The following is a 27,961-nucleotide window of genomic DNA, read 5'->3' as shown; positions in this document are numbered from 1 at the left end:
TACCTGGAAACAGATGATTGAAGCCCTTAACTCCCACCATGTGCAAAATTATCTCAGAATAGATCACAGGATGACACGAGCTAACACGACAAGACCCTAAAAGACAGCAGACTTTGGGTCAGGCATTTTAATTCTTAAACACGACACCAAAAGGTTGAGACTTTGAGCTTCATCCAGATTTGAAACCTTCCTCCTTCAGAAGACACTGTTAAGATGAAAAGGCACGAGAAGATAACAACATTTGCAGATCTTCTCTCTCAAGGACTTGCATCTAGAGTATGTAAAGAATGTGTACAACTCGGTAATAAGACAAACAGCCCGATTTAAAACATGGCCTGATGGGGCACCTGGGTGGTTCAGTCGGTGAAGCGTTTGCCTTCGGCTCAGGTCATGACCTCAGGGTCCTGGGATCAAGTCCCACGTCAGGCTCCCTGCTCAGCAGGGAATGTGCTTCTCCATCTGCCCCTCTCCCCGCTCCTGCTTGCTCTCTCTCAAATAAGTAAATGAAATCTAAAAAAATAATAATAATTTAAGAACAAACTTTTAAAAAATAATAAACAAATACATAAAAATACATGCCTGAGATCTAAACAGGTGCTTCACCAAAGAGGACGTATGAGTGACAGACAAGCATATGAAGAGATGCTGGCTGAGTGAAGTAAGTCAGTCAGAGAAGGACAAACATTATATGTTCTCATTCATTGGGGGAATATAAATAATAGTGAAAGGGAATATAAGGGAAGGGAGAAGAAATGTGTGGGAAATATCAGAAAGGGAGACAGAACGTAAAGACTGCTAACTCTGGGAAACGAACTAGGGGTGGTAGAAGGGGAGGAGGGCGCGGGGTGGGAGTGAATGGGTGACGGGCACTGGGGGTTATTCTGTATGTTGGTAAATTGAACACCAATAAAAAATAAATTTAAAAAAAATGAAGAGATGCTCAACAGTGCTAGCTAGCCGTTAAAACTACACTGAGACCCTGCTGTGTACCCACCACAGTGGACAAAATTAAAAAGACTGGTAATGCCAAGTATTGGTGAGGATTTAGAGCTGCTGGGACACTCATACAATTGCCAGCAGGGATGTAGAATGGTCGGGCCACTGTGGGAAGCAGTTTGGCAGTTTCCTAAAAAGTTAGATATCCCGGGGCACCCAAGTGGCTCAGTCGGTGAAGAGCCCGACTCTTGATCTCAGGGTTGTGAGTTCAAGCCCCATGCTGGGGGTGGAGCCTCCTTAAAAGAAACAAAAAGATCAGCCCAGGTGGCTCAGCGGTTTCGTGCCGCCTTCGGTCCAGGGTGTGATCCTGGAGATCCGGGATCGAGTCCCACGTGGGGCTCCCGGTGAGAAGCCTGCTTCTCCCTCTGCCTGTCTCTCTCTCTCTCTCTCTCTGTCTCTAATAAATAAATAAATAATCTAAAAAAAAAGAAAAGAAAGAAACGAAAAAGTTAAACATCTCTCTCCTGACCCAGTAACCCTATCCCTAGGTATCTTACACAAAAGAAAGCAAAGCTATGTTCACACCAAGTCTGCTCCCTAAATGGTCTTTTTTTGTTTTTGTTTTTAAGATTATTCATGAGAGACAGAGGGAGAGAAAGCGGGAGAGAGGCAGAGACACAGGCAGAGGGAGAAGCAGGCTCCCCATGGGGAGCCTGAGGTAGGACTCGATCCCAGGACCCCAGGGTCACACCCCGAGCTGAAGGCAGATGCTCAGTTGCTGAGCCACCCAGGCGTCCCTCCCAAATGGTCTCAAGAGCTTTATTCACAATAATCAAAACCTCGGAATGTCCCGGATGTCCATCAGTGCATAAGCAAACTGTAGCCTGTCCGTATGGGGGGCTGGACCTGGGGGGGGGGGCGGCAATGAACCGGTTCATGGTATTTGCATGACATGAGTGAATCTCAAGAGCAAGGCTCTAAGTAAGAGCAGCTGGATAGAAAACATTGCGTATTGTATGTTTCTTGTTTATATGAAATTCTAGAACACAGATCAGTGGTGGCCAAGGAGGGACAACTGCCGAGGGGCACAAGGGCACTTCTGGGGTGATGAGAACATTCTGTGGATCAGAGCTGTGGCCACGGCCGCCATCTGCATACCTTTGTCAAAGCTCATTCAATCCACACACTTTATTATATGTAGATTGTATGTCAAGCCAGTTTTTTTTTTGTTTTGTTTTGTTTGTTTTTTAAGAAAAAGCGTGGGCCTGAATGCCAGCTCCATCCCCCCCAGATGGATGACTGGGCAGATTCTGCTTCCCGGCACCTCTGATTTCTCACCTCTGAAGGGGTTGAGAAGAGCGGCACTTCCCATCTCAGTGGACGGTCCACGGTGGGGTGGAGGCAGGACTGAGCGCCCCAGGGAGCAGGTGCCCGTACTCTGAGCTCCCCAAGAGGCCTCAACCTTACATTTTACTCCCCTCAAGTCGAAGGACTTCCCAGGACTGTGGAACTAAAGAGTCTGCAACTTGAGTTTTAAACATGCCACCGAAAATTCCTAGCAGGAAAGTTTAGAACGGAGTGGGGCGGCTGGCGGGGGGAGCTCCCACAGCCAGCCCCGAGGCCACCTGCAGGCCACCTGGCACCCGACGCCACTTTCCTACCCACCTGGAGGAAGGAAGGCTTCTTCCTCCCCCTGCAATTGCGCACAGTGAGAAGCCCCCACACTTCCCCCTCCCAGATGCCTCCAGGGACTCCCTCCCCCCTATAAGAGAGGCGCCTCCTTTTGGTTCCACGGACCTGCCTGTGGGTCTGCCGCTTGTTGCTTATTCCCAGTTGCAACTCCCTGCTCTTCCTGAATAAACTGATTTTTGGTGGTAAGATAACTGGCAGTTTTATTTGGGGAGTTAACACCACCAACACCTTCCAAAGGACGTTCTTTGTCTCCTCTCCCTGATGGGCAACTTGTTTGGGCAGGACTCAGTGGAAATGACGTGAAGGAAGGTTCTGGAGGTCCTGTGCCAACCAACCTGAGGCTTCTTCATCTGCCTTTTATTTTATTTTTTTAAAGATTTAATTTATTTATTCATGAGAGACACAGAGAGAGAGAGGCAGAGACACAGGCAGTGGGAGAAGCAGACTCCCTGCGGGGAACCCGATGTGGGACTCGATCCCAGGACCCCAGGATCACGCCCTGGGCTGAAGGCAGGTGCCAAACTGCTGAGCCACCCAGGCGGCCGTGGATAGGATTTTAAAACTCGCCACAGTCTCTTTTGCCAGCGCTATTTCCAGATGCTTCTCCCCCCCTGCATATCTACAGTGTGGCTGCAGGGAGCAAGATGAACTATGCGGCTCCCTAAAACATCACTTCTCGGGCAAATAGCCATTAAATGCTTGACCTCGGGGCTCACTCCCTGGGAGCACAGGCTGCCAGGGAAACAGTGTCTCCGCCAGCAGCTCTCAGCCCTGGTTGCGCATGCCAGCCACCTGGAATGCTTTAAAATGCCCAAGCGTGTCCTCACCCCAGAGATGGTGACTGAGGGGACCTAGGCATCGGGACTTTGTAAAACACCCAGGTGATTCTCATGTGCAGACCAGGTTGAGAGCCACTAGGCTGAAGAGAACCTGAGGACATTCTAGGGGACAGCTCTCCTCCCAAACCTTGGGGTGAGGTGACCAAAACAGTAGAGGGCATCGATTGCCTTATTTAACCACAAATCCCAGGACTTGACCTTGACTTCATGGGCGGCGGGACCCACGGGCTCAGACCACAGCGTCAGGACCTACTTCTCTGTCTCAGCCCTGCCCTCACCTGCATCCTCAGCTGGCGTTGCCCCCAGGACGTCAGCGGGCTCGCTGAGCCTGAAGCCGACTCGCTGCACCTGCTGCTGCGATTATGGCCCCGTCCCCGCTCTGGGTCACACCCCAGGAAGCCTGGGGTCCTGAACACAGCCTGGGAGCGACAGACTGTGCTTCCCCCAGGGCTGCTTTCTGCAGGAGGCCAGGGATGGCTGTGAGATGCGCTCAGCATGTCACAGCCACTCCAGAGGCTGCGGCCACCAGGGGTGAGAATAGCCGTCACTGGGGGTAGCTGCGTCCTCTGCTGGTGAGCAGCGTGGGCTCCGGGCATCACTGCTGCGGGTGGGGCCGGCTCTCCCACTTGCGGGCGGCATACCTGGGCATGTTGTCTCTCGTGCCTCGGGGCCTCCCTCCCGCTCTGTGCAGCCTCGCAGAGGGGCCCTCCCTGGGAGGTCCTGCATGCCCAGCGCTCCCGAGCCACGGAGACGCCTAACGGGGTGCCAGACCCAGGACGCAGCTCGGGGGCGCTCAGTGCGAGCCCAGCGAGTGCCTGCGCCCCACCCTCTGCCCTGCCCCTGCGGTCCCGCCCGCCCCCAGCGCCCCCAGTGCCAGCCCTTGGGGCCCTTCCACATTTAGAGTGTAGCTGTTGCTCACTGCCGCCCCCACCCCCACCCCCACCCCTACCCCCACCCCCGCATCCCGTCAGAACTGAGGGGAGGGAGGGGCTCAGGAAGCCTTGTTGACAGCCAACCCCAGAAGGAACCCAAGTCAGGTGGTTTCTAGAAATCGAAACTCCACTCAGTCTTCTCCGGTATTTCCTGGGACCAGCCTGACCACAAGCCTCCCTGGGAGGGTCCTCTGGGGTGAGGGGCAGCCTGCGGCGGGGGCTCCAGGGCAGCCATCAGAGTCGCCGCCTCGGGGAGGTAAGCTCCCGCCTCCTGCTCTCAGGTGGGTATCCCTAGCTCTAGGCAGTGTAGTCTAGTGGGTGTAATGTCCCTGGTGCACGGACCTGGGGACCCGGTGTTCTTCCTCGGCCCCGGGGCCGTCGATGCTGCTCGCAGATCCGCAGGGTCTCTGTGTACCGTTGCCGGGGCTGCTCAGCGGGACAAAGGGCCAAGCCCACGTGGAGTTCAGCCCAGTGTGCTCCTGCCAGCGTGTGCACTTTGCTCCAGGCCTCCCCCTGTCCAAGGGAAGAGCATCTTTTTTCTCCTAGTTTGCAAAAGGCACCGAATGAGCCGAGGCAGGCAGAGCCCTATCCCAGCTCCCTGCACCAGGGAGCCAGGCTACAGCAGGTGGCCATGAGCACCCCAGGGGCAGCCTGGGCGGGCGTGGGACCTCAGGGGCGCTGTGCTTGCTGGGCCTAGGAGGGGGCGGGGCCACAGGGTTCTCTCTTTTTTTTTAAGGTTTTATTTATTTGAGAGAGCTTGTGAGAGAGTGAGCACACGAGCAGAGGGAGAGGGAGCAGCAGGCTCCCCGCTGAGCAGGGAGCCCCACGTGGGGCTCAATCCCAGGATGACCCCTGGGATCGTGACCTGAGCCAGGAGCCCAAGATAAACAATGACTGGCTCCTCCACGTTCAGGGCATGGGCCGAGGCGGCAGGGGAGGAGCAGGTTGGGGATGAAGATGAAAAGCAAGCCCCGAGAATTCTAGAGAAGCAAGAAGAATCCAACTCCGGGCGAAGGTTGGAAGCGCTGGGCCTCCCCATGCCGCCCGTGCCCCGCCCAGGCTCACGGCGTGGTCTTGGTGGCCCTGGGCTCTCCCAGCCTGGTCCTGGGGGACACTGACCTTAGAGGCAGCTTATTTGGTCCACACCAGGCCCTCTGCTCAGCGTTTCCTTCCCTGCTCCCCCACCCCCAGCCAGCTGCAGAGCCGGTCCCAGGCCTCAGCCCTGCTCCCCTCCCCCACCCCCCTGCCCCAGCCACCTTTGCCCTTCTCCTTTCTGATGTGTCCCCTCCCTCCTGGGGCTCACCGATAGCTGTCCAGGATAGCTGTCCCCGCACTCCTACTGGGGTCCAACTGCCTGAACATAAAGATAAAGCCCTGCCCTTGACAAGGCCCACTAGGCCTCTCTTGATCTGGGCCCTGGACGCCCCCCCTCCTCCCTCCACTGTTCCCACCTGACCCCACTGCCGCCATGCCCAGGGCCTGGTTTTCCAAGATGGACTTTGGTGCCCACTGTCCTGCTGCTTGGAGACCTCCCCTGGTCCCCCTCCCCTTTGGGCAAGTCTTACTCCTCCACAGAGGACCACCCTTCAGACAGGTGAGGGACCCCCGCTGGGGCACCTGTCACACAGCTCAGAGGAGCAGGGACTGCGCCTGCCCCCTGTCCTCCCTACATGACAGACAGGGCCCGGTCCTGACAGCTGTCCAGCTCTGCTGTCTGACTCTGCTGCTTCCTTCTGCCACAGGACGAAGGCTGCCCCCCCTACCCCCCCCAGGAAAGGCCATGGCCCTCCCACTGGTCCTCTGGATGTGTCTGCTGGTGGCTGGGACTCAAGGTGAGCTGTGCCAGGCATGCTGAAGGCGGCAGCCTGAGAGGCTGCTGCTCCCCGTTCTGCGGCGTTGACCCCTCCCGGCAGAAAACTGAGGCAAGGTTCCTGGGGTCAGGCCGGGTCTTCTCTCCTGCGGGATGCCCTGCTTGGACGAACGTGACGGACGCTTGTCGGTTCTGAGGGTCAGGCCAGGGTCTGAGCAGTAGAAGCCCATGGGACAAATGTGAGGAGCAGGACGCCGGTGCTTATGTTCTCTATACCCCCTGGCTCAGGAGGCCCCTCCTGGTCCTGGTGACCCCACGACGGCTGGCTACACCCCCAACTGACAATTGCCCTTTGACATGGCACCCGGCCACTCTGCCAGTGTTTCTGGGGAATCCTGGGCCTGCTGGCCCAGGACTTGCCCCCCAGCCCTCCCGGCGGTCCTTGCTGTGGCACGCCAAGCCCCGGGCACCCTCAGGTAGGGTCAGCATGGGCCCCTTCTTCCCCCATTCTTCCTTGGGGTCCCACATTACCCCATCTCGAGTGCTGGGGGCTCCAACTGCCCCTTCTGCCCTTTCTCTCTCCCTGGACGGAGGACTCAGACTTCAAAGACAAGAAGAGGTGCTTTACCCTCTGGGGGGGTTCCGTGGGTGACCCCTTGAGGATGGATGGGGGGCTTTGAAGCTAATTTGCAGTGGGCACTCCCTTGTGGGGAGCTTGACAAGCGATCCACCCAGTTGGGAGGAGCGAGGGGCAAGGTGGTGCTTCCCAGCTGGGATGAGGGCCCAGTTGCCCTGTCTTCATCCCCACTGATGGTTTTGTTCCCTCGGGAGCACCATAGGTGTGAAAGATGGGGACATGCGGCTGGCCAATGGGGACACCGCCAACGAGGGCCGCGTGGAGATCTTCTACAGTGGCCGGTGGGGGACCGTGTGTGACAACTTGTGGGACCTGATGGATGCCAGCGTCGTCTGCCGGGCCCTGGGGTTCGAGAATGCCACTGAGGCTCTGGGTGGAGCCGCCTTTGGGCCAGGTAGGCCTGCCCATCCCCAGGTCCTCTGGGGCTGAGACACACGACCACGCAGCCTGTCCTGGGAAGGGACCGTCACCTAAAACCTGCACGTGGCGTTCCTACTCACTGAGCACTGGCAAACACTTTAAACAGCGCCACTGAGGCTCTGACAGGCTGGCTGGCTGAGGCCCATCCTGTCCCCTCCCTGAGGGCGTGGCCCTTCCTGAAATAGCCGCCCCCCCCCCCAAGAGTCTGGTGCAGGGAGCTGGCCACCGACACAGCTGTGGTTCTGAGGACAGGGCAACAGTCCAAATACCCAGAGGTGGGGGCAGGTAGGGAGCGGAGGCTGCTCGGTGGCCCAGTGTTCCAAGAGGAACCTCATAGCGGGGTGGGGGGGGGCTGCAGGGTACTTCCCCCACGGCCACGTCCCCCACCTCAGTGAGGCTTCGGGGGAGCAGCCCTGTGCTCGGGTCCCTTCCCCCTGGGAGGAGGGCTCCGGTGCCCCCCAGTGCCCCCCTGCTCCTTGCTGTGCCACCAGGCAAGGGCCCGATCATGCTGGACGAGGTGGAGTGCACGGGGACAGAGCCCTCGCTGGCCAACTGCACGTCCCTGGGCTGGATGAAGAGTAACTGCAGGCACAACCAGGACGCCGGAGTGGTCTGCAGCAACGGTGAGCCCCGGTGGGCGGCCCACACGCCCTCCCCGTCCACACTCACATGTGACTCGCCTCTGCGGAGCTCCCCTGCGGTGCCCCCGGAGCCCACCCCTCCCAGCAGCGACCCCGGATTCCCCACTGCCCTCCCCCCGTGCTGCTCACAGATGCTCCATTAACTCTGGTCATCGGCCAAGAGCCATGTGGCACCTGCTCCGGACACCCACTGTGGCCTCCTTAAACCCTGGCCTCTCGGGGCCCTTAGTCCTCGTTCTGGAAATAGCGGGCAGCACCCACCCACGTGCTTCAACAGCAAACTGTGTGTGCCTCAACCCTGCCCCGACGGCGGGCGCCCAACAGCGCAGCCCTTGCCCCTCCCCCCTCTCCCCTGCTCTACCCCGCGTGCTGACCTCACCGGGTGCTCTGTGTCTTCCGGTTTTATTGTCCACTTGTTCTTCCTGGGCCTCACCGGGGCGGGGAGGCCGTGGGAACACTCACTCAAGGATGGAGCAGCGGCGTGGAGGGCTCACAGGGGCACGGGGGGCTGGGTGGGCAGCAGCCCTGGTGGGGAGCCCTTGGTGGGGGCTGGGGGATTGGGGGCCGAGCCCACCTGGCTGACTTGTCAGGACTCATTCAAACCTGTTTGTGGCAAAGAGACCAGGTGGGATTTAGTTCCCAGCTAGACTTTGGGAGTGTGCATCACCCCCTGAACCACCCTGGGGGCCTCTAGTAGCTTCTCTAGGCCTCAGTCCCCTGAAGGAGGCTGCTAGGGACCCCAAAGCTCTAACTTGAGTTTCCATAAGACCCTCACACTTCAGACCATCAAGCCAGGGAGAAGGTTTGGGTTTTAGAAGGTGCTGCCTGGGTGATTGCTTCTGGGTTGGGGTTTTAAAAGGGTGAAGCCTGGAGCTCTGGAAGTCAGTGGGGGTGCTGGCTGAATGTGGGGGAGCAGAGAGCTCCCAGGGGTGTTCGGCAGGGGCAGGGAGGCTCTGGGCCACAGAGGGGAAGGGCACCCTCATCTTCCCCGGAGCCTTCATGAGTGGACGAGGCCGGGAGGAGCCTGAGCCCAGGGAGCAGAGGGTTGGGCCCCTTCTTCCTAACCCTGTGCTCCCGCTGCCCTTTTTAGAAACCAGAGGCGCCCACACCCTTGACCTGTCGGGTGAGCTCCCTGCAGCTCTTGAGCAGATCTTTGACAGCCAGAGGGGCTGTGACCTGTCCATCAGGGTGAAGGTGAAGGACCAGGAGGAGGAAGGCCCGCACTTCTGTGCTCACAGGCTGATCCTGGCTGCCAACCCCGAGGCCCAGGCCCTGTGCAAGGCGCCAGGCTCCACGGTCACCATGGAGGTGGACGCAGAGTGCCTGCCTGTCGTCAGAGACTTTATCAGGTGACCGCACCCGGGAGGGGGTACTGGGGCCTGGGCAGTGTCCACGGGGCCCACCCACCGCCCCCTGATGGCAAACCTGAGGGCTACAGCACCCAGCGTGTCAGTGCTTTCATGAACACAGGCGTGAGCACAACACACAGGTACGCACACACTCACCCCCCACATACCTGTGAGCACCCACATGTCCACATGGTCTTAAACGTGCACACCCACATTCACTCGTGTGCACATGTGCATACTTTTGGGTGCATGTGCTTGGGCTCACTGTCGTGTGCATTCCACACTCGTGTGTACATGATCTTGCACTCTCGCAACCACACTTGTGTATACACACACACATTTGCACACTCCTACATAGCCTCGCCCACTCCCCGCTGACACCCACACTGACACACACACACAGTTACACAGTTACACCGACTCTCACAAAACATCATTTAAAAAATCTCCCTGGGTAGCTGCCACTATTGTAAGAGGCTTCACGCGCTCTGGGTCAGGAATTCACCAGGAACAAGCTGCCTGGACTGGTTTTGTGGAAGGTTCCTAGAGGGGCCTGGGGCAGAGCTGGGAAGGGGCCCCAGGTGTCACCCACCTGCCCTGGGGCACCGCATCACACAGCCTCTGGGGAGGCCCAGGCACGCGTGTATTAGGGGAGAAATTGGGTGGCCCAGAAACACACACACACACACACCCTACCTCTTAGGTAACATAAGGGATACAGTCTAAGATTTCCAAGAACCTAAAACCTACTTCTGAATTCATCCTCCCGCTTCTCATGTCCTGGCCCTGCTTGTGTGAGGTAGCTCACCTGCAACCCCAAACCCAGCACTAGGTCCTATCCGAGCCTTGGCGCGTCGCTGCACGGTGCACCCCGTAGGCAGCGCCCGTGAGCCAGTGCCCCGGGTGAGGCCCGGGGGCCAGCCTTCCTGCACCCAGGCCGTGGCCCCTCCTGCCAGGCTACCTGCTGGGGCCTCCCAGGGGCTTGTATGCAGAAAGCATCCATGTAAAATGAACTGTTCCTTTTCATTCTTAAGACCTAAGGCTTATATAACAGGAAGTAACATTTAAGAGAAAACAATGAATGGCAATTAAAACAGATTAAAATGGTTTCTTTCCAGCCAAGTATGAGAAGTTGTTAGCTAGCCTGTGCCCCTCCTCGCAGGACCTATGTTTGAGGACGAGGGCAAGTGCCCATCCATCCCTGCCTTCCCAGCCCAGCTGGAGTCCCTGGGTCACTGGGAGTGTGGGCTCCCAATTGGCAGGAGAAGCAGACTAGAGGTGGCCGGGGTGATGCCCGTGTCATGGGGGCATGCGACAGGTGCTGGGGACAGAGAGGTACCTGTGGGCACCCAGCAAGGACCTGAAGGGGTCTGGCCGGGGATGTGGTGGCAGGAAGGAAAGGGCGGTGCCACGCTGATGCTCCTGGCGCCAGCGCCCTGCCACGGGTGACAGCAGTGACGGCAGAGGCAGAGACCAGGAGGTAGGGGGCTGCCTCTGTCACAGGTGAGGGCCGGAGCGTCATCCTCAGTGACCCTGGATCTGGATCTGCCTGTGTTCAGTGCACATGGCTCTAAGCAAACCTGACTGGAATGTGGGTTGACCCAAAAGATGAATCCATGGGGCACCAAGTGCCTCTCGAAACAGCTGGCCCCCCAGGGGTGTCTGTGGGAGGATGGCAAACACGTGGTAGATGGTGAGGCACCGTCGGCCCGGCAGGCGTAGGGCTGCGCTGAGTGCTCAGCTCTCGCTCCCCCCGCAGGTACTTGTACTCCCGAAGGCTGGACATCTCCCTGACGTCCGTGAAGTGCTTCCACAAGCTCGCCTCTGCCTACGAGGCTCAGCAGCTGCAGAGCTTCTGCGCCAGCCTCTTTGCCATCCTCCTCCCCGAGGACCCCTCTTTCCAGGCACCCCTGGACCTCTATGCATATGCGCTGGCCACCCAGGACCCTGTGCTGGAGGAGCTGTGTGTGCAGTTCCTGGCCTGGAACTTCGAGGGCCTGACGCAGGCCACGGCCTGGCCGAGAGTCCCCACAGCCCTGCTGCAGCTCCTGCTCTCTAGGAGCGAGTTGGCCGTGCCCAGCGAGCTGGCTCTGCTCACGGCCCTGGACGTCTGGAGCCAGGAGAGGCGTCCTTCCCACGGGGAGGTGGCGCGTCTGGTGGACAAGGTCCGGTTCCCCATGATGCTGCCCGAGCACCTGTTCGAGCTGCAGTTTAACCTGTCCCTGTACTGGAGCCACGAGGCGCTCTTCCAGAAGAAGATCCTGCAGGCGCTGGAATTCCACACCGTGCCCTTCCGGCTGCTGGCCCAGCACAGAGGCCTGAACCTCACCGAGGACGCCTACCAGCCCCGGCTGTACACCTCGCCCACCTGGAGTGCCTCCGTCTCCAGGAGCTCGTCCAGGTACTGGAACTACCCCTACCAGTCCTTCCAGACCCCGCAGCACCCCAGCTTCCTGTTCCAGAACAAGTACATCTCCTGGTCTCTGGTCTACCTTCCCACCGTCCAAAGCTGCTGGAACTACGGCTTCTCGTGCTCCTCTGACGAGGTCCCCCTCCTGGGCCTCTCCAAATCTGACTACTCGGATCCCACCATTGGCTACGAAAACAAAGCCCTGATGCGCTGTGGGGGGCGCTTCGTGGCCGACGTGACCGATTTTGAAGGACAGAAGGCCTTGATCCCCAGCGCCCTGGGCACCAACAGTTCGAGGCGCCCTTCCCTCTTCCCCTGCCTGGGGGGGTCCTTCAGCAGTTTCCAGGTGGTCATCCGCCCCTTCTACCTGACTAACTCCTCAGACGTGGACTAAACAGGAGCAGGGAAGCCTGGGGCCTCCCAGGCAGCCCCCGGCCTGGAACTCCCAGGCACCCCCCCAAGCCAGGGCCTCCCAGTACCCCCCCAACCTGGGCCTCCCAGCGACCGCCCCCCCCCCCCCAGCCTGGGCCTCCCAGGCCCTGTCCCCCAGCCCAGGGATCCCATCCTCTAGCTGCTTCCTGCCTGGAGCCACCCCCAACACCGGCCACCAGAGGGCCCTCCTGCTTTCACGGAGCTCCCTGAACTCAGAGAAGGTACTGGAAGGTTTGGACGAAAGCTCACCACAGTGCCCCCACCACCCAGCCGGTTTCCGGGTCCAGAAGCCCTGGGACCTGTGCGGGGCAGCTGTTGGGTTTTCCATGCTGACTTTGACTTCCCCGCCCTCTGCTGTCCCCCATCCGAGATCACTAAAATTGCACCGTGCCTCCCAAGCTCCCACCTTGGTGCACTCTCGTGAATCCCTTCTGCACTCGGAGGTTGGGTGTGCTGGGCCCTGGGGCACAGAGTGAGCACACGCTGCCCCTGTCCTCATGCAGCTGCGCCCTGGGGGCGGGACACAAGTAGACAAACAGCCGGGGTCATTAAAACTGGAGTAATGGGGATGGAGACCCAAGGAAGCGCGGGGAGAGGCGCGGGCTGGACCCTCCGGGTTGGATCCTGCGGGGAATGAGGAATGAGAGGTGGGCCTGTGGGAACGGGGGAGGGGGATTGCTCCAGGGAGAAGGAGCGGCCCCTGCCGGGCACCGCGTCTCTGTCTGCCCCGGAGCGCGTGCATGGGGACGGGGTTGGGGACGGGCACTCAGCCTGTGAGGATGGGACCTGGAAACAACCTCCATGCCCGTCCAAGGTGACGGCCGCAAATAAACAGCAGCCGCCACAGGGCGGCCGGCCTCGAGGACGTGCTGAACAGTACTGCACGGCCCGCAGAAGCTAGGCCAGGGCGGGGGGCAGAGCCTGGGGCCCCGAGGGGACGTCCCCCCTACACTGCCACCACCGGGCTTTGGGTGCTCGAGGCCCCCCTTCCGCGAGCGGGACAGGAACTCTGCAACGTCCCTGCTCCTTTGTGGGGCATGCTCCAGGCCAGGGTCCCCAGACCCTCTCGGGCCGGGTCTGAGCCCCAGCATTGTGCTTCCCGCCTTGGCTTTGGGAAGGGGAAGCCGCGGCCCAAAGCTCACCCAATGGGAGGGGGTTCGGATGCTGCACAGCCAAGACGCCGGCAGCCCCCCCACGCACACTTCCCCGCCGGCACTGCAGACACAAGCAGAGACACAAACCTCCCTCCTGGCCCGCGGCAGCTTTGCCCTCCCCAGGGCCCCCATCTCCTCCCCTACCATCTTGGCCACCCGCGTGGCCGTCCCTTGACATCTCACAAGTGGACCCTATTGCTTCCACCGGCGGCCACAGCAGCGGGTGGAGGGGGCAGCCGTGCCCGTGCGGTGGAGGTCGCCCCGGGGCACCACCAGCGGCTGGCTCCCCCGTCCGCCACCAGCCCCTCAGCAGCCGGGTGCGGGCCTGGTCAGGGAACCGGCACCCTCCGAGCAGAGCGCCCTGGCCCCGTGGCCCCTGCGGGTGGGAAGCCTGCAGCCCGCTGTGAGCCGTCGGATCCCGCAGTGGGAGGAGCCGCCCCGGTTCCTACCCGCGTCCACGCACTTTTGAGCGGCAGCCCCGCTCGCCTGGGCCCCCTCGAGCCTCCCTTCTCTGCCCACTGGAGCGGCCAAGAGGCAGGAGCCTCCGCGGGCCGGGCGCCAGTCTCCTCTTCCAATTCAGTGGAACGCGGAGGCGTCTCCCGGTGGAAGCCTTGGTCCCTCGGGTGTAAAGTCCCTCAGGCGGCCGGGCCTGGCTCCCGCACGGGTTCTTCCCTGGCTCCGGGAGAACCGCGGAGGGGCCACGAGCCCAGTGTGTGCCAGGGGCTGGGAGCAGTGGTTTGTGTGTTTGGCAGCAGGTGACGGGGCTTATGTCCTCCCTGACCACTGGGGTGGTTCCGGCCTGGCTGCTGTCCCCCAGGTCCAGGCTCTTCCACCTGCCGTCCCTGTCACTTAGGTGTCAGGGCCACTCGTCCTGACTCCCCGGCTTGGGGCTCCACCTGAACATCATAAGCCACTGGGTGTGGGCGCCGCAGCACAGGTCAGATCACATCAGCCCGGGCATCTAGACCAGGGTCAGCCCGTGCCCCTCCCTGCCCCACGGCCCGCGGCCGGGGAGGGGTGGTGACAGCCCCAGAGCCGCCTGCCTGACTCCCGTGGCACGAGAGAGCCGCGCTGCTGGGGAGCCTTGGGGTGAACAGTCACGAGGCATAAACATCCTCGTCCTCTGTGACCATTCCAAGACCTCAGTCTTCGTCCTCTTCCCCGTGCGTGCCGCCACACCCCCATCCTACTCTTTCCATTCCAGACACTGACCAAACCCCTAGCCTCCTCCAAGGCAGCGAGGCCCCTGACCCCCCTCCCTGTACCCAGGTGGAGAACAAGAGTCTGCTCACCCTTTGGTCCCTAGGGGACGGCGACAAGGCCGTAGCCAGCCCCTCCCACCTGGTCCTAGCCTGTGTGCATCCTGAAACCAGGCTTGCACCCCCTCCCCCCACCCCGTGAGGCTATAGGTGGCTGAGGGAGCGGTGCCCAGATCCGGGCTGGTGCGAATCCCCACGCCTCCTCGGGGACCCACTGCACCTGCTGCTGGTGGCTCAGATCCTGCCTAGCTCGTGGAGGGGCAGCTCAGGCCCCGTGGCAGGGGTTTGGGCCCAACACTGTCGTGGCTTGGAAGAGGAGAGGTTCCCAGCAGAGGAGGGCACGGCGTGACTCGGCTCCGCACCCCCGACAGAGGACGGGCAGTCCTCTGCCAGAGCGGGCCTCTGTGAAGGCGTCCGTCTGGTCCTGGGCACCACCCCCACCCCGACCCACATCCTCCCCCTGGGGGTCGGGAAGTCCCTGCCCCCCGACGCCTCCTTCCTCAGTGTATTTCCTTCCCTGGGCACTCAGGGCAGGGGTTGTCCGGGTCCGTCCAGACGGGAGGCTGCAGATTAACTGCACATAGTGCACACCGCAGGGTCCTGGATGCTGGGCCCCTCCCTCCCTCCCTCCCTTCCTTCCTTCCTTCCTTCCTTCCATCCTTCCTTCCTCAGCATCTTAGCGAGGAATCCGTGCATCTCCAGGGAGTCTCGTCATCCATCAGCCAGTCGAGATAGTTAGCACGACGCCCAGCCACTCACGCGACGAAGCCAGATCTCCGATGGATGCACCTGTGCTGGATTATTTTTAGCTTCGGCCTCGTATAATGAAAACCCGCAATAGTGGTGACTTACAGGACCTACTTTCTCTTCTCTCACATAGGAGGGGTGAGGCAGCCTTTCCGAGGCCAGGCGCCTCCCCTTCCAGGCCACTGTCTCAGCAGTGCCTGCCATCCCCGACGTTACCTCACGGTCCATAATGGCTGCTGAGATTCCAGCCATTTGTGTCTGCCTTCCAGGAGGCAGGAAGGAGGGGCAGCCTGGGTGGCTCAGCCAGTTAAGCGTCTGCCTCCGGTTCAGGTCATGATCTCGGGATCCTGGGTTCAGGTCCTGCATCAGGCTCCCTGCTCACACTCTCTCTTGCTGTCTCTGTCTCTCTCTCTCAAGTAAATAATTAAAAAAAAAAAAAAAAAAGCCGGGAGAAGGAGCAGAAAAGGACAAAGGTGCTTTCTCGCAGCATCTATCCCCGACACTGAGTAATCTAAATTTCACATGTAAGGCGGCTCGCTTGCTTCACCCTCGCCTCAGTCCCATTGGAAACCGCTGCCCCCGAGCCCACAATCCTTCAATACCTTCTGTTCCATGTACTATTTTATGGGCAGCGATAGGGTCCCCAGCACTTCACCTCCAGGGGGTACCAGGTGACCCAGGCAGCCATGAATCAGCTGGTTTGCCCCTGGACGCAATGCCGGACCACACCCCCCATGTGCCCGTGGGACCCTGAGAAACAGCCTGACCGGTCTACACCGTGTGCGTATGTATGTGTGTACGTATCCACATCGATCGGTGCGTGACTGTGCACGCGCACACATGTATCAAGTACGGAGCTCAGTTCGTCTGCATTCCCTCCGTGTGCCAGGCACCCACAGACCCACATACCACCCCTTCCCTCAGCCCCAGCTGGTCCCTCGCACCTCCCCCCAGGTACAACCACACCCCCCCACCATGGCTCTGACCTTTTTTAGAGATTTTTGTTTATTTCCTAGAGAGAGATAGAGCCGAGCAGGGGGGAGGGGCAGAGGGGGAGGGAGCCCACGCAGGGCTCGACCCCGGGATCATGCCCTGAGCCCAAGGCGGACCTTCACCCACGGGGCCCCCCAGGCGCCCCAGGAGCAGCCGTAGCTGGGAGGCTGAGGTGGCGGCGGGACTCCCGTGGTGATGTTGGAACCGGAACCAGCAGCCCGGCTACGGATGTGCCCGCTGCTCCGGGGCCACCACCGCATTGGGACCCACCCCTGCTGCGCGGAGCCCGGGGGCGCCTGAGAGCCACAGGTGTCCCGAGCTTGGGGGGGCAGATCTCAGGTGCCCCGAGAAACAGTTGAATCCATTAGAACCCAGGACGCGCCAGTCGGGGTGGGGGATCGCCCCGCCGCTCGGGAGGACTCTGGTCACACGTGTGCAGCCACAGAAGACTTAGGTCAGCCGCGAGCTGCGGAGCACTCTGGGTGTCTCCCGAGTCCCCACAGCCACCCCCCACCCTTCTTCCTGGGGGACCACCCCACCCCCACTGTTGGTTAGGGGTGAGGAGCAGGGGACCACATCCGTGCTTCTGTTGGGGGGATGGGGTTCACGGGTCACCCTTTGACCCCGTGAATACCTGTGTATCTCTCATGCAACAAAGGGTTTTTATTGTCTGGTTTTTACGTGTATTTATTTATTTATTTTAAAGATTTTATTTTATTTATTCATGAGAGATGAGAGACACAGGCAGAGGAGGAAGCGGGCTCCATGCATGGAGCCCGATGTGGGACTTGATCCCGGGTCTCCAGCATCACACCCTGGGCCGAAGGCAGGTGCTAAACCGCTGAGCCACCCAGGGATCCCCTATTTATTTATTTTTAATTGAGGAGCTACGACGCAAGGAAGGGTTTTCAGAGGCCGTCCCCTTGCTGCGCAGGCCTCGTGCCTCGGGTTTTGGCCGCCACCCGTGGCCCCGGGCGAGGGTGGCGGGCCCTGGGCCCCACCGAGAGCTGGACAGAAAAGGTTTGATGTGGCAGCAGCTGATCCTCCGAAGGAATGTCGCTGGGGGGGGCCGCCAGGGCCCGGGCCAAGCATGTGGTTGTTGCAAAACGCAGGGAAGGAAGCAGAGCCCGGGTCCGGCCCTGCCTCCTGTGCCGCCGCCACCACCACCGCTGCCACCGCCACCGGGTGGCTCCTCTGCACACCTCCCAGGTCCCAGGCAGGTGGCCCCAGGCCGGTGCTCGCCTTCAGGGGGCCTGCGTGGTGCAGGAGGGGGTGGGGCCAGGAGGGCGCGGCTGGACCAGGGTCCCTGCAGACAAACATGCCAGGGAGGGGACGGCTCAGAGGCACCGGGGGCTGTGACCTGCGGGAGGGCCGAGGGGGTGACTGGTCAGCAGCAGGGGGTGGGGGGGATGCCAGGGTGAGGCTAGGACAGCACCTGCCTGTGTCACCGGCTGCCGTGCTCCTTAGTGGAGCCTGCCCAGCACCTGCGACCCCCATGCACCCCCCGATGGCCAGCCTCAGATCCAGGGGCTCCCCGCCATCCCCGCTGGACCCGGGAGTGGTGGGAATCCCCACCGGCCTGTGTTCCCTTCCCGGGGTTCCCGGCACAAGGCGCCCCGCATGCGCAGCTGGAAATGACAGATCTACGGCTCCCAGGACAGGAGGCCACAGTTGGAAATGACGGTGTGGGCAGGGCCGGTTCCCTGGGAGGCGCCCAGTGCGCGTGGGCCCCAGGCTCTGTCTGTGGCTGCGGCCTCCGTGGCGCGGCCGCTCGGCTCCCACCTCTGTGGCCGTCAGCAGGACGCCCCGAGCCTCTCGTGCCCCTTCCTCTTGGAAGGACGCCAGTGACTGGATTCAGGCTCCCCCTGACCCCCCCACCAGGGGGAGTTCATCTCCAGGCCCTTAACTTAATTACATCTCCAAAGACCCTTCTTCCAGAGTCACATGCACGGGTCCTCGGGGTCAGGACAGGGACATACCTTTCGGGGAACACCGTCACTCCACTGTGGGGCCCTCAGAGTCCAGGTGCAGGGGTATCCTCGCTCGGGCGTGCCCTCCCCAATCCGAACCCTGCTCCTGCCTTCCTGCCACAGCACCCTTGGGCGTCTGGAGCCAGAGCCAGACCGGGGGCCTCCGGCACGTCTCTCACTTGAAAAGCCCTCTCCCCTCCGGCCGGCGACTGGTTTCTTTTTTTTTTTTTTTTTTTTGATTTTTATTTATTTATGATCGTCACACAGAGAGAGAGAGAGGCAGAGACACAGGAGGAGGGAGAAGCAGGCTCCATGCACCGGGAGCCCGACGTGGGATTCGATCCCGGGGCCCCAGGATCACGCCCTGGGCCAAAGGCAGACGCCAAACCGCTGCGCCACCCAGGGATCCCCCGGGTACTGGCTTCAGACCTGGAACACGTCGCCCGTCCTGGCGTCCGCTCGCTGGAGGCATGGACTCTCCCGCCCAACTAGAGGAGACCCCCGAGCCCGGCGAGCTCCCCGGCCGCGGCCACCTGCGCCCGAGCCAGGCCCCGGGATCCTCAGGTGGCTGCGGGCTGGCGGGGCTGGGGGATCGCCGACCACCACATCTTTCGAATCCAGGGGCCGAGGCAGGGAAGCCGCGGAGAGACAGCTTTTGGTTTAATGTGACGAGACACACTCTAACCACCCAAGTGGGAGGGGGCCCCACGGCCGGCACTTGGGGACCACCATGGGGGCAGCTGACACTGAGCCGGGGCTGGGGGGCCGGGGACCTGAGCCCTTCTAGGCCTCAGCTACGGGGTTCAGCAGACTGGGGCCCCCACCCCGGCCCCCCAGGCTCCTCTTGTGCAGAGGGGACCCTGCTGGCTTCTAAAGCCCTTCTGCCTCCCATCTCTCAAGTCCCCCTCCCTGCACCCAGGGCGGCCTGCCTGTCCTTTCTGGTCCTTTCTGGTCCTTTCTGGTCCCTCCGGGGACGCGGCTGGGCCATCATCCATTCACGGCGCCCCCTGGTCATCAACACAGGGGAGCCAGAGCGGTTCCTGAGGCTCCAATCTGTTCTTGGAACTGTAGTGGAACGACACCCCACCCGTACCAGTGACAGGGGTCCTCCGTCCTCCTGGAGCAGTGCCCGACCTGACAGACCGAGCTTTGGCCGCCCGAGCCAGGTGGGGGGAAGCAGCCTGCAGCCTCCCCGACGGTGGTCCCTTCCCAAAGAAAGAAGCTCCTCCACCGCCAACACTCACCCCCAAATCCTGCTCTGGTCAACAGGACTTCTCTTCCTTCTCAGGGCGCACGCAGACGATCCCTTCTTCTGGAATCTTCTTTCACTTCCTCTTCACCAGGTAATTTCCAGGCTTCCTTCAGGTCTGGGGGCCTCTGGGGTCTCGGGGCTCCGGCCAAAAGGGACTGAGCTTCGGCATCGCTAACCAGCTCGCCCGGACTACGCTTGGGAGACCCATGGCTCGGACGCATGACCTCTGGGAACACGTCCCTGTGTTAAGCACTGAGTCAGCTGCCCTGCCCTGTGCCCGCAACACGCGGCACGAGCCCCCGCAGTGAGGCCTCCACGGCAGGTCTCCCCTCCCTGTGTCCCCGCAGCCACTGGATGGAATTCATCTTTCAGGGTTGGGTCATAGGCATGCCCGGCATAGACCAGGGACACAGGCCACCCTCAAATCTTGGTTCAAGTACTCGGGCAGTCAGAACCACGTCCCCCTGCCCGGCTACCCCATCTACACCCAAGGGGAAGAACCCAAACACCGAGCACGTGAATCTCACCACAGTCCCAAGTAGAGGCGAAGCGGCTGCGGAGCGCTGGGCCGGCTTAGGTCTGGGTCATGTGGGATCGTCTAAATTAGCAGCGGTTTTCAAAGTGGGGTCCCTGGTGAGCAGCATCAGTGTGGCCCGGGGAACGTGTTGCAGTACAGATTCTCGGGACCGTCCCGGCCCTACCGGGTCAGGGGCCCTGGGACCCTGGGTAAGGGCATGACCCCAGTCCTACAGGTCCGAGGCCCTGGAGCCCTGGGGAAGGGCATAACCCCAGTCCTACCTGGTCCTATGGGGTCAGGGGCTCTGGGGCCCTGGAGCCCTGGGCAAGGGCATGACCCTGCCTTCCCAGAGCCCCCCAGAGACTCCAGTGCACTCAAGTGCAAAGCCCTGGGTCTGTCCTCCCCCACTGCTCCTGTGGCTGCGGGTGGGAATCCCCTGGGGGCTCTGAGAGCTGCCGATGGATACCCTCACCCTCTGTGCTGTCATCCCAACACCCTGACAGAGACCCTGAGTGTCAGAGGGCCCTCCCTCCTCACCCCTGCCCTGTGGCTTCGCTTCCAGTAACAGGGCTCCAGCTCTCAGACACCAGCGCCTGGACTGAGCACAGGCCCTCCCCAGCCCCCCACTGTTTAAGGGCTTCATCCCATGACACCACCCCCGAGTCACAAGTCCCCAGGGTGTTCCCACCACCCCCTCCTTGGGTTTGATCCTTTGCTCAGGCGGCCCACAGAACTCCGGGAACACTTGGCATTACCAGGTCTTGATAAAGGATCCAGGCGGAAACAGCCACAGAGGGAGGGAGCATGGAGCTGCCCTGCAGGTGCGCAGCCCTCCCAGCACCCAGGAAGCTCCGGAACCCCATCCAGAGGTGGCTCCTTCACATAAGGCATCTTTGGTTACATCGTGGCCGTGGCCGTTGGTGACCCATTGGACCCTCCAGCCCCTTCTCCCCGACCTAGAGATCTGGGGGTGGGGCTGGAAGTTCCAAGGCTCTAATCACATGCTTGGTTCCTCTGGCAACCGGCCCCACCCTCCGACCTAATAAACTGCATCGTGTCCTATTATGTCAGGATATCGCGGCCCCACCGCCCCATTCTGGTTGGGTCGCTAGGTTCTGGCTCCCTGGTTCCATCTTCTTTTGGCTCCAATGGGAGGGCGGAGGCTGGGCGGCCAGGCCCCTGCGGGATTGCTCAACAGAGGGGGAGCACTCCCAGGTGGGGAGCCGGGGCAGCCGCCCTGGGCCTCGGGGCAGAGCGAGGAGGGGACCGTGGCCAAGGGCAGCTCCTTCGATTCCGCGCGTGGTGTGCTGAGCAGCTGTTCCCCATTAGAGCAGCCCTTTCTAAGGAGCGTGTGCGAGAGGCTCCTGCTTCAGTCGCAGCAGACCCCGCGGGGACGGGCACGGAGGAGCGTTGCCGTGGCAACACAAAGATGGGGTGGGGGGGGTGCGATGGTAACGGCGCTTTTGACCTTCACCATTTCGCCATTTCGTGGGACTAGTGGCTTTCTCGTCTCCGGGGGCTATTCTCAAGCCCGCGGCCAGGCGCAGTCCCCAAGGGAGGCCTTTGGGTGGCCTCCCCGCCCTGCCGTCTCAGAGGGCACTCGCCTGCGAAGGCCCAGAGGAACCCCGGGCCCCCTGGGAAGCACCCACGGGGGCCGAGCCCCTGCGTGTACCGGCCTCACCACGTCGCCCTGGGCCACACCCCGTGCTCCCTGGGCAGCTGGAAGCACACAGGCAAGGTGACCGTGGCCTCTGAGCTCCCGGGGGTTGGGCACAGAAGGAGAGATGCAGCCTTAGAGACTCACCCAACTCGCATCTCAACTGTGTGGCCAGAGGCAGAAGACGTCACCTCTCCGGGTTTGCCCCCCGCCCTCCTTCTGTAATGTGGATGCGGCCCGCTGTCTCCCCGCCTCCACCCCCTACAGGGGGCTGTGGCCAGTTCCACATGAAGGGGGTCTGAAGGCTCCCATTGTCACACCCCTTTTACACGAGGGTGAGGGCATGTCTCAATGTGCTGGGGCAGCTCCAGCAGATGACCACGGACAGACGGACGGATGGGGTGGGGTGGCTTGTAAACAACAGGCTCACATTCCCCTGGGCTCTAGAGGCTAGACGTCTGAGGTCAAGGGGCTGGGACGGTGGGGGGAGCCCTTCTTCATCCATGTCCATAGATAGCTGTCTTTGTCACTGTGTCCTCACAGGGAGGAAGGGGCGAGAGAGGCTCTGGGGTCTCTTCGATAAGGTCACTAATTCCTTTCATGAGGCTCCATCCCCATGACCGGGTCACCTCCCAGAGTGATATGGTCACATCAGGGGCTCGTTTCCAACATGAGATTTTGGGGGGACATCCAGTCTAGGGCAGGATATTTATGTACCTCCTCTTGTCTCCACCAGGAGCTCTGTGCTAGGCCCTTTGGGAATCTCCACTCTTCTAGAGACCCAGGTTAGAGACCCCAGTGCCCTCCCGCCCCAGGCCTGGCCATAAATTACCCCCTCCCCGCTCTGGATTACAGGCACTGTTGCCCATTTGGGTTCTAGGCTTCACTGTAATTCAAAGGCTTGCTGTCGACTGGGGTTCAGAGAGCAGAGGTGAGCAGCCCCTGCAGGCCCCAGCGGCCCGGGTGGGTCTGGTCTGCCCTCCTCTGAGGCCCTGGCCCGAGGTAGTGAGGAGGACTCCCCCTCGACCACACGTGGGCCAGGCCGGCTCCCCCCCACCTCTGGGCCGGGCAGCTCCCTTGGACCTTGGTGGGGTCTGTTGGATACATGCGTGGGCAGCCAGCCTGATCTCATGCAAGGTCCGAGAATTTCTGAAAATGCTTAAAAGCTTCAGCTCCTTTGAGAAGGATTTTCTTCATTTTGGCATAGTGGGGTGTTTCTGGGCCGTGGGCCACCCAAACCCTGGGGCGCCTGCCTTTATTCCCCCAGTCAGAGAGGAGGCCGGGCTGGGAGGACCATGCTGTCCTCGGACAAGTGGATCTCAGGGGCTTGTTCCGAGTTTCCTGGGGAATGGGGCCGTGCCCTGCAGCCCAGGAGGAAAGAAGGCCAGTTAGGTGGGTCTCGTCCAACAGCCAGGGTGGCCCGGCCGTCACAGCCCTCGGGGCTGACCACCAAGGGAGGCCCCAGCTGTTCCAGCCCTGGCACCTGCCCACCCGAGGTCAAGAATCCAGAGGGAGAGGGGACCCCGCAGCCCAAGAGGAGAAATCCAGAGAGGAAGGGGACCCCGTGGCCCAAGAGGAGGAAAACCAGTGGGGCCCCTTTAAGACTCTCTGATGCCAGAGGAGAGAAAATGCAGAGCAAGCCCTTTGGTAAACATCTGAGGGCTCAGCAGTAACAGCTACCAGCTGTGCGAGGGGGCGCTGGGGGGTGGGGAGGCTGCCCTGGGCTGGAGGGTGGGATGGGCTGAGGTCAGTCTGGGTGGGGACCAACCAAGAACAAATACCGGGAGGACAGGCGGCTGAAACAGTCCTGTGTTCGAGGGCAGAGAACAGTGGCCAGCCGCGAAGCTGCTGCACAGCCACCTCGGCCCAGAAGCTTCCACGGGGCCCTGGGTGGGGGAGGGGTCTTTTCCCAAATCCTGCTGGCAGTCAGGCAGTGAGGCCGTGGGAGGAATAGTTTCAAGAAAACCCGTGGGGGCAGAGGGGACGAGGGAAGGACGGTCGGTGCCACTTTCTTGAAGCCACTCCAACAGCTCAGCCTCGGGTCTTCACACAACACCGGCTCCTCCTGTCACGGGTACCCCGGAGCCCGCCCCTGAGAGCCGGCCCTCAGCAAAGCCTTCTGCAGACCCATCACCTTGACCCTCACCTTCTCTCACCCGGAGCGGCCGGCCTGCCTTCCAGCCCGCCTGCAGCCGGGTGCCACCACGGGGCCCCCCCCGCGGCCTCCAGGGTCCTGGTGGAGAGACCTCGCCCTCGGCTTAGACGGCCCCATTAGCCACAGGAGCTGCGTCAGTCGGGGCGCTTTGGGCCATGATGATACCGGATCCAGTTCCGAAAGGCTCACCCCGTGGAGAAGGTGTCGTGTTGGTGTTCCCTGCGAGGCGCAGAAGCGGGGCGGCTTCGTGGGCAGCCGAGGCAGCGGTCCAGCCGCGCCCCGGGGGACCTGGCACGAGGCGCCCCACTCCTTTTCTACCTCCCAGAGCAGCAACTTAAACCTCACACCGCCTTCCCTCATGGCGCCCAAACGGCCGCAGTGGCTCCAGCTCCACTGGAAGGCAGGATGGACCTCTCCTCCGGAGCTCCGGTTCTGGTTGTTTCTGTAGCACAAATCACCCCAAAACCTATGGACCAAATCTTGTATCTTGGTCCTGCCTCTGGTGACCTGGGCTCAGCGAGGACGTGTGCATCCCTGCTGCACGTGGCACCAGCTGGAGCAGATCCAGCGGGCGGGGAGCGGGGGGACATCATGCTTGACAAGTGGCTGCTGCTGCTGCTGGCTGGGAACTCAGCCCAGGGCCTCGGCTCCTCCTCTCAGAGAGCTGCTCGGGCCCCACGTACTGGAGGATGAGTGTCGAGGTTGCATCCATGAGGCCCCGGGGAAGACTTGACTCTGCCCACCGTGTCTGGAGTCCCCCCAGAGAACGGAAGGAGAAGCTCAGGGTGCAGTCAGGGTGTCCCCTCCAGCCACGTTCACTGAGCACCTCCTGCACACCGGGGGGCCATGCTGAGTGCTTGACACTCATTCCATCGATTACTTCTCACCACAACTCAATGGACTGGGGCTGTTATTCTCCACCTATTACAAAAACTAAGGTCTGTAACTTGCCTAAGGTCACAAAGCCAGAAGAGTCTATACCACCACCACCCAGCCCATAGCAAAGCTCAAGACGGGGTCTGTGGTTGAAGAGAGCAACTTGAACCTGGAAGCACATAGCCTGGCTGCACGGGCAGCCCTTTATGCAACCACGAGGTAACCCAATTTGAGCAAGAAGCCGATGCACAGAGGAGGGGAGAACCTTGATCACACATGGCCCGCCTTCCCTGGGACAATTCAGGTAGGCGAGCCAATACACCTACTTTACCATTTAAGACTGTATATGGGGCAGCCCCAGTGGCGCAGCGGTTTGGTGCTGCCTGCAGCCTGGGGTGTGATCCTGAGACCTGGGATCGAGACCCACATCGGGCTCCCTGCATGGAGCCTGCTTCTCCCTCTGCCTGTGTCTCTGCCTCTCGTATACATATACGTCTCTGTATACGTTTGGTGCATAGCTACTCTTTTTTTTTTTTAATCTTATTTATTCATGAGACAGACAGAGAGAGAGGCAGAGACACAGGCAGAGAGAGAAGCAGGCTCCATGCAGGGAGCCTGACGTGGGACTCGATCCCAGGTCTCCAGGATCATGCCCGGGCCACCCAGGGATCCCCTGTGCATAGCTATTCATAATTGAGAGTATCTTACCCAATAGAAGAGGCTAGTATAATATTTTTCCTATTTCACTGTGGGGTTGTCTAAATGTTGGTCTGTGCGACTAGACAATAAGCGGCTTAGGAGCAAGGACCAGGCCTCAAGCCTTTTTTCTCTATCCCCAACGCCCAGCACAGCACGGGACACTCCATTTTTTGAGCCATACGTGGAGAGAAATGAGAACCGGTGGAGCTATTCTTCCAGAATTTTAATTTTTTTTACTTTTTAACATTGTATTTATTTATTCATGAGAGACCCACAGAGAGAGGCAGAGACACAGGCAGAGGGAGAAGCAGGCTCCCTGCGGGGACCCTGATGTGGGACTCGATCCCGGGACCCTGGGGTCACGCCCTGAGCCGAAGGCAGGTGCTTAACCACTGAGCCACCCAGGTGCCCCTTTCCAGAATTTTTAGATGCTTATAGCGTAACCCCGCTCTCCTCTCTGCTTCCGTACCCGGCGAGGTTCATTCACTGCCTCTCATTTTCAAAGCCCAAACAGACGCGACTTTGGCAGAGGAAGAGCAGGGGAGCCCATCTTCCCCGGGGTGGGGTGGGGGGTGGAGAGGATGTGCGGGGAGCCGGGGAGCAGCGGGGGGAGGCCAGCCCGGGGACTTTTCTACCCTCAGCACAGGGCACGGCGATCGACGGGTCCTCGCTCCGGGAATAGCCTTCGGCCTGGCGCGGGCAGCCCCACTCCACGGCTGACTTTCCACGGGCACATTCCCTCCCACCTGCCTGGCCTATCAGGGAGCTTTGCCGCAGAAAGCCTCGCTGAGGATGATAAAAGGAAAAAAAAAATGTGTGTTCTGAGAGTGTTTCTGAGAAAAGCATGCCTGGCCAGCTCCTTCTGCAGCCTGCCTTCCTCCAGGGCGTGGGCGCCCAGGGCCTGGGGGGCGGAGACAGGGCACTTGCTCCAAGCTGCCCGCTGGGGGCCCGTCCTCAGGCTGGTCTCAGGGTGGTGGCCGCCCATCATTCCCACCTGCGAGGCTCTGGTGCCTGTGGTGACCTGGGTCTCTGTGTGGTCTGCTGCAGTTCAGCAGGTGTAGACGAGAATAGTTTGAAAATCTCACCTGACAGGGAGCCCACGCCCGTCGCTGATGGACCTCGTGTCCTTTCTCGGCGACAGGATGATGCTTGACATTTCCCTGCTGTCCTGAGGGCGATGGGACCTTCCCTCAGAGGTGACCTGTGCTTCGGTTCTGGGGCACTTCCCCAGGGAGGGGAGGGGGCCGTTGGACTGACTCTGGCTAAGCCTGGGCCGGGGGGGGGGGGGGGGGTGCTGAGCGGTGCAGGAGACAGGATGCTGGCCGCCTGGGAAGCTGTCCTCTGAGACGGTCGCCCGATACAGAGAAATACAGAGAAACAGTCGGTAAGGACTTAAAAGTCAAACTGAACTAACAGTGACTACGTATTTCCTAAGTCAATAAAATCATCTCTGCAAAAACAACAAGACAGGTTTTTGGCAAATTGTGTGTTTGAGACGGTCTGACCTAAAATAGAAGCCTGGCGGAGTGAGTCCCAGGGCTAGTGGTCAGGACTGAGGTCTAGCAGGGCGGCGGGGGCGGATGGGGGTGGGGGGAGACCCGGGGGCCATGCAGGAGGTGGTGCTGGGTGCTGGGGACGCCCTGGGGCTGTCCTGGACGGCAGTCACGGGACGTGTTCACTTTGCGGGGATGCACCAAGCTCCACCCTTGAGATCTGTGCCCTTGTCTGAATGTGTGTTGTATCTCAAGAAAAAGTGGCTTTCGATCTCTCTATGGGGAGGGGGACACACGTGATGTTGGGTCAGAGGCGCACACCCGTCAAGCATCTGAAGCTCGGGCGGTGACCCGTCCAGGGCGGGGCGGGGGTGGGGGGATCACAGAGCATCGCACCTGTCACGACACCCTGGACAAGAGGAAATCAGAGGCTCTGGATCTGAGCCCCAAGGGCCAGCAGGTGAGCGCGTGGCTCGGTGTGCGTGGGGGTGAGGGCCACACGGGCTTGCACGTGGCAGGCGACACTGGGCCGGTTGTGTGGTCATAGGCCTGAGATGGCCGAGCCGGGCGGCCTCCTCGGGAACTTGGGCCTGGGCTTGGGCCTCGCGGAGAGCATCCCAGCCCGCTTGGGACCTGCCACCAGCCCGCCCGCCTTGGGTCGGTGCCTTCCTGTAGCTCGTCGCCCCGGACGCCGGGGCTGCCCGTCCCTCGAGCCGCAGGTCTGCCCAGCAACCCCCACAGTCGCCGAGAACACAGCAGCCACGTGATTTCATAACATGCGTGCAGGTTAGACACCGGGAGAGTTCGGGGCCACCGATGCTGGGCTCCCTGCGGGGGGACGGGGCACCCTCGGCGGTTCCGGCCGTTCCGTGCCCTGTGGCGCGGCCAACGGCGGGTGGACAGAGGGCCTCAGCGGCGGCAGTAGGATGGTGCAGACCCAGCCTCATTCCGTGTGGGCCTCCTGTTTTCCTGCACGATCCCAAAACAAAGGTGCTCTTGTTCCTCTCGCGTGTGGGGGGCCGCTGGCCGGTGCAGAGCCCAGGCGGCAGGAGAGGGGCACGCAGCAGGCGGCCCTGGGGTGACGGCACGAG

The 27,961-nt window shown here is 61.1% G+C and overlaps 2 protein-coding genes across 21 annotated transcripts in view; both read left to right on the top strand.

Moving 5' to 3' along the window:
- The window catches only part of CANT1 (calcium activated nucleotidase 1), a 31,977-nt gene extending 19,481 nt beyond the window's left edge, over positions 1-12,496 (top strand). For 2 of the 4 annotated variants that reach the window (XM_072781854.1, XM_072781855.1), the window contains exons 4-8: positions 6,142-6,231; positions 7,049-7,240; positions 7,758-7,889; positions 8,998-9,256; positions 11,016-12,496. In XM_072781854.1, coding sequence (XP_072637955.1) covers positions 6,142-6,231; positions 7,049-7,240; positions 7,758-7,889; positions 8,998-9,256; positions 11,016-12,060 — 1,718 coding nt within the window. In that variant the 3' untranslated portion in view covers positions 12,061-12,496. Of the gene's footprint in view, positions 1-4,496; positions 4,681-6,141; positions 6,232-7,048; positions 7,241-7,757; positions 7,890-8,997; positions 9,257-11,015 lie in introns of those variants that run through there. The other 2 variants (XM_072781857.1, XM_072781856.1) reach the window with 2 other exon arrangements.
- A 5,996-nt stretch (positions 12,497-18,492) lies between these two features.
- LOC140607252 (uncharacterized) lies at positions 18,493-26,612 on the top strand. 17 transcript variants are annotated; one of them, XM_072781838.1, is made up of 6 exons: positions 18,493-21,205; positions 22,384-22,432; positions 22,528-22,578; positions 23,058-23,294; positions 23,666-24,982; positions 26,019-26,607. In XM_072781838.1, exon 1 carries the CDS (start codon positions 18,692-18,694, stop codon positions 19,646-19,648), a length of 957 nt encoding a protein of 318 aa, XP_072637939.1. In that variant the 5' UTR covers positions 18,493-18,691; the 3' UTR covers positions 19,649-21,205; positions 22,384-22,432; positions 22,528-22,578; positions 23,058-23,294; positions 23,666-24,982; positions 26,019-26,607. The 17 variants fall into 17 exon arrangements, 15 of the variants coding, with proteins under 15 accessions (XP_072637939.1, XP_072637951.1, XP_072637950.1 ...); XR_012009371.1 differs by lacking the exon at positions 18,493-21,205 and adding an exon at positions 21,217-21,728 and having other exon boundaries at positions 26,019-26,597; XM_072781850.1 differs by lacking the exon at positions 23,058-23,294 and having other exon boundaries at positions 24,759-24,982; positions 26,019-26,611.
- Positions 26,613-27,961: the final 1,349 nt, after the last annotated feature.

Source organism: Canis lupus, chromosome 16 (genome assembly GCF_048164855.1).
Source record: "Canis lupus baileyi chromosome 16, mCanLup2.hap1, whole genome shotgun sequence".
Classification (NCBI taxonomy): Eukaryota; Metazoa; Chordata; class Mammalia; order Carnivora; family Canidae; genus Canis; species Canis lupus.
The sequence above is the reverse complement of the archived record's forward strand: the minus strand, read 5'-3'. Positions and strand labels throughout refer to the sequence as shown.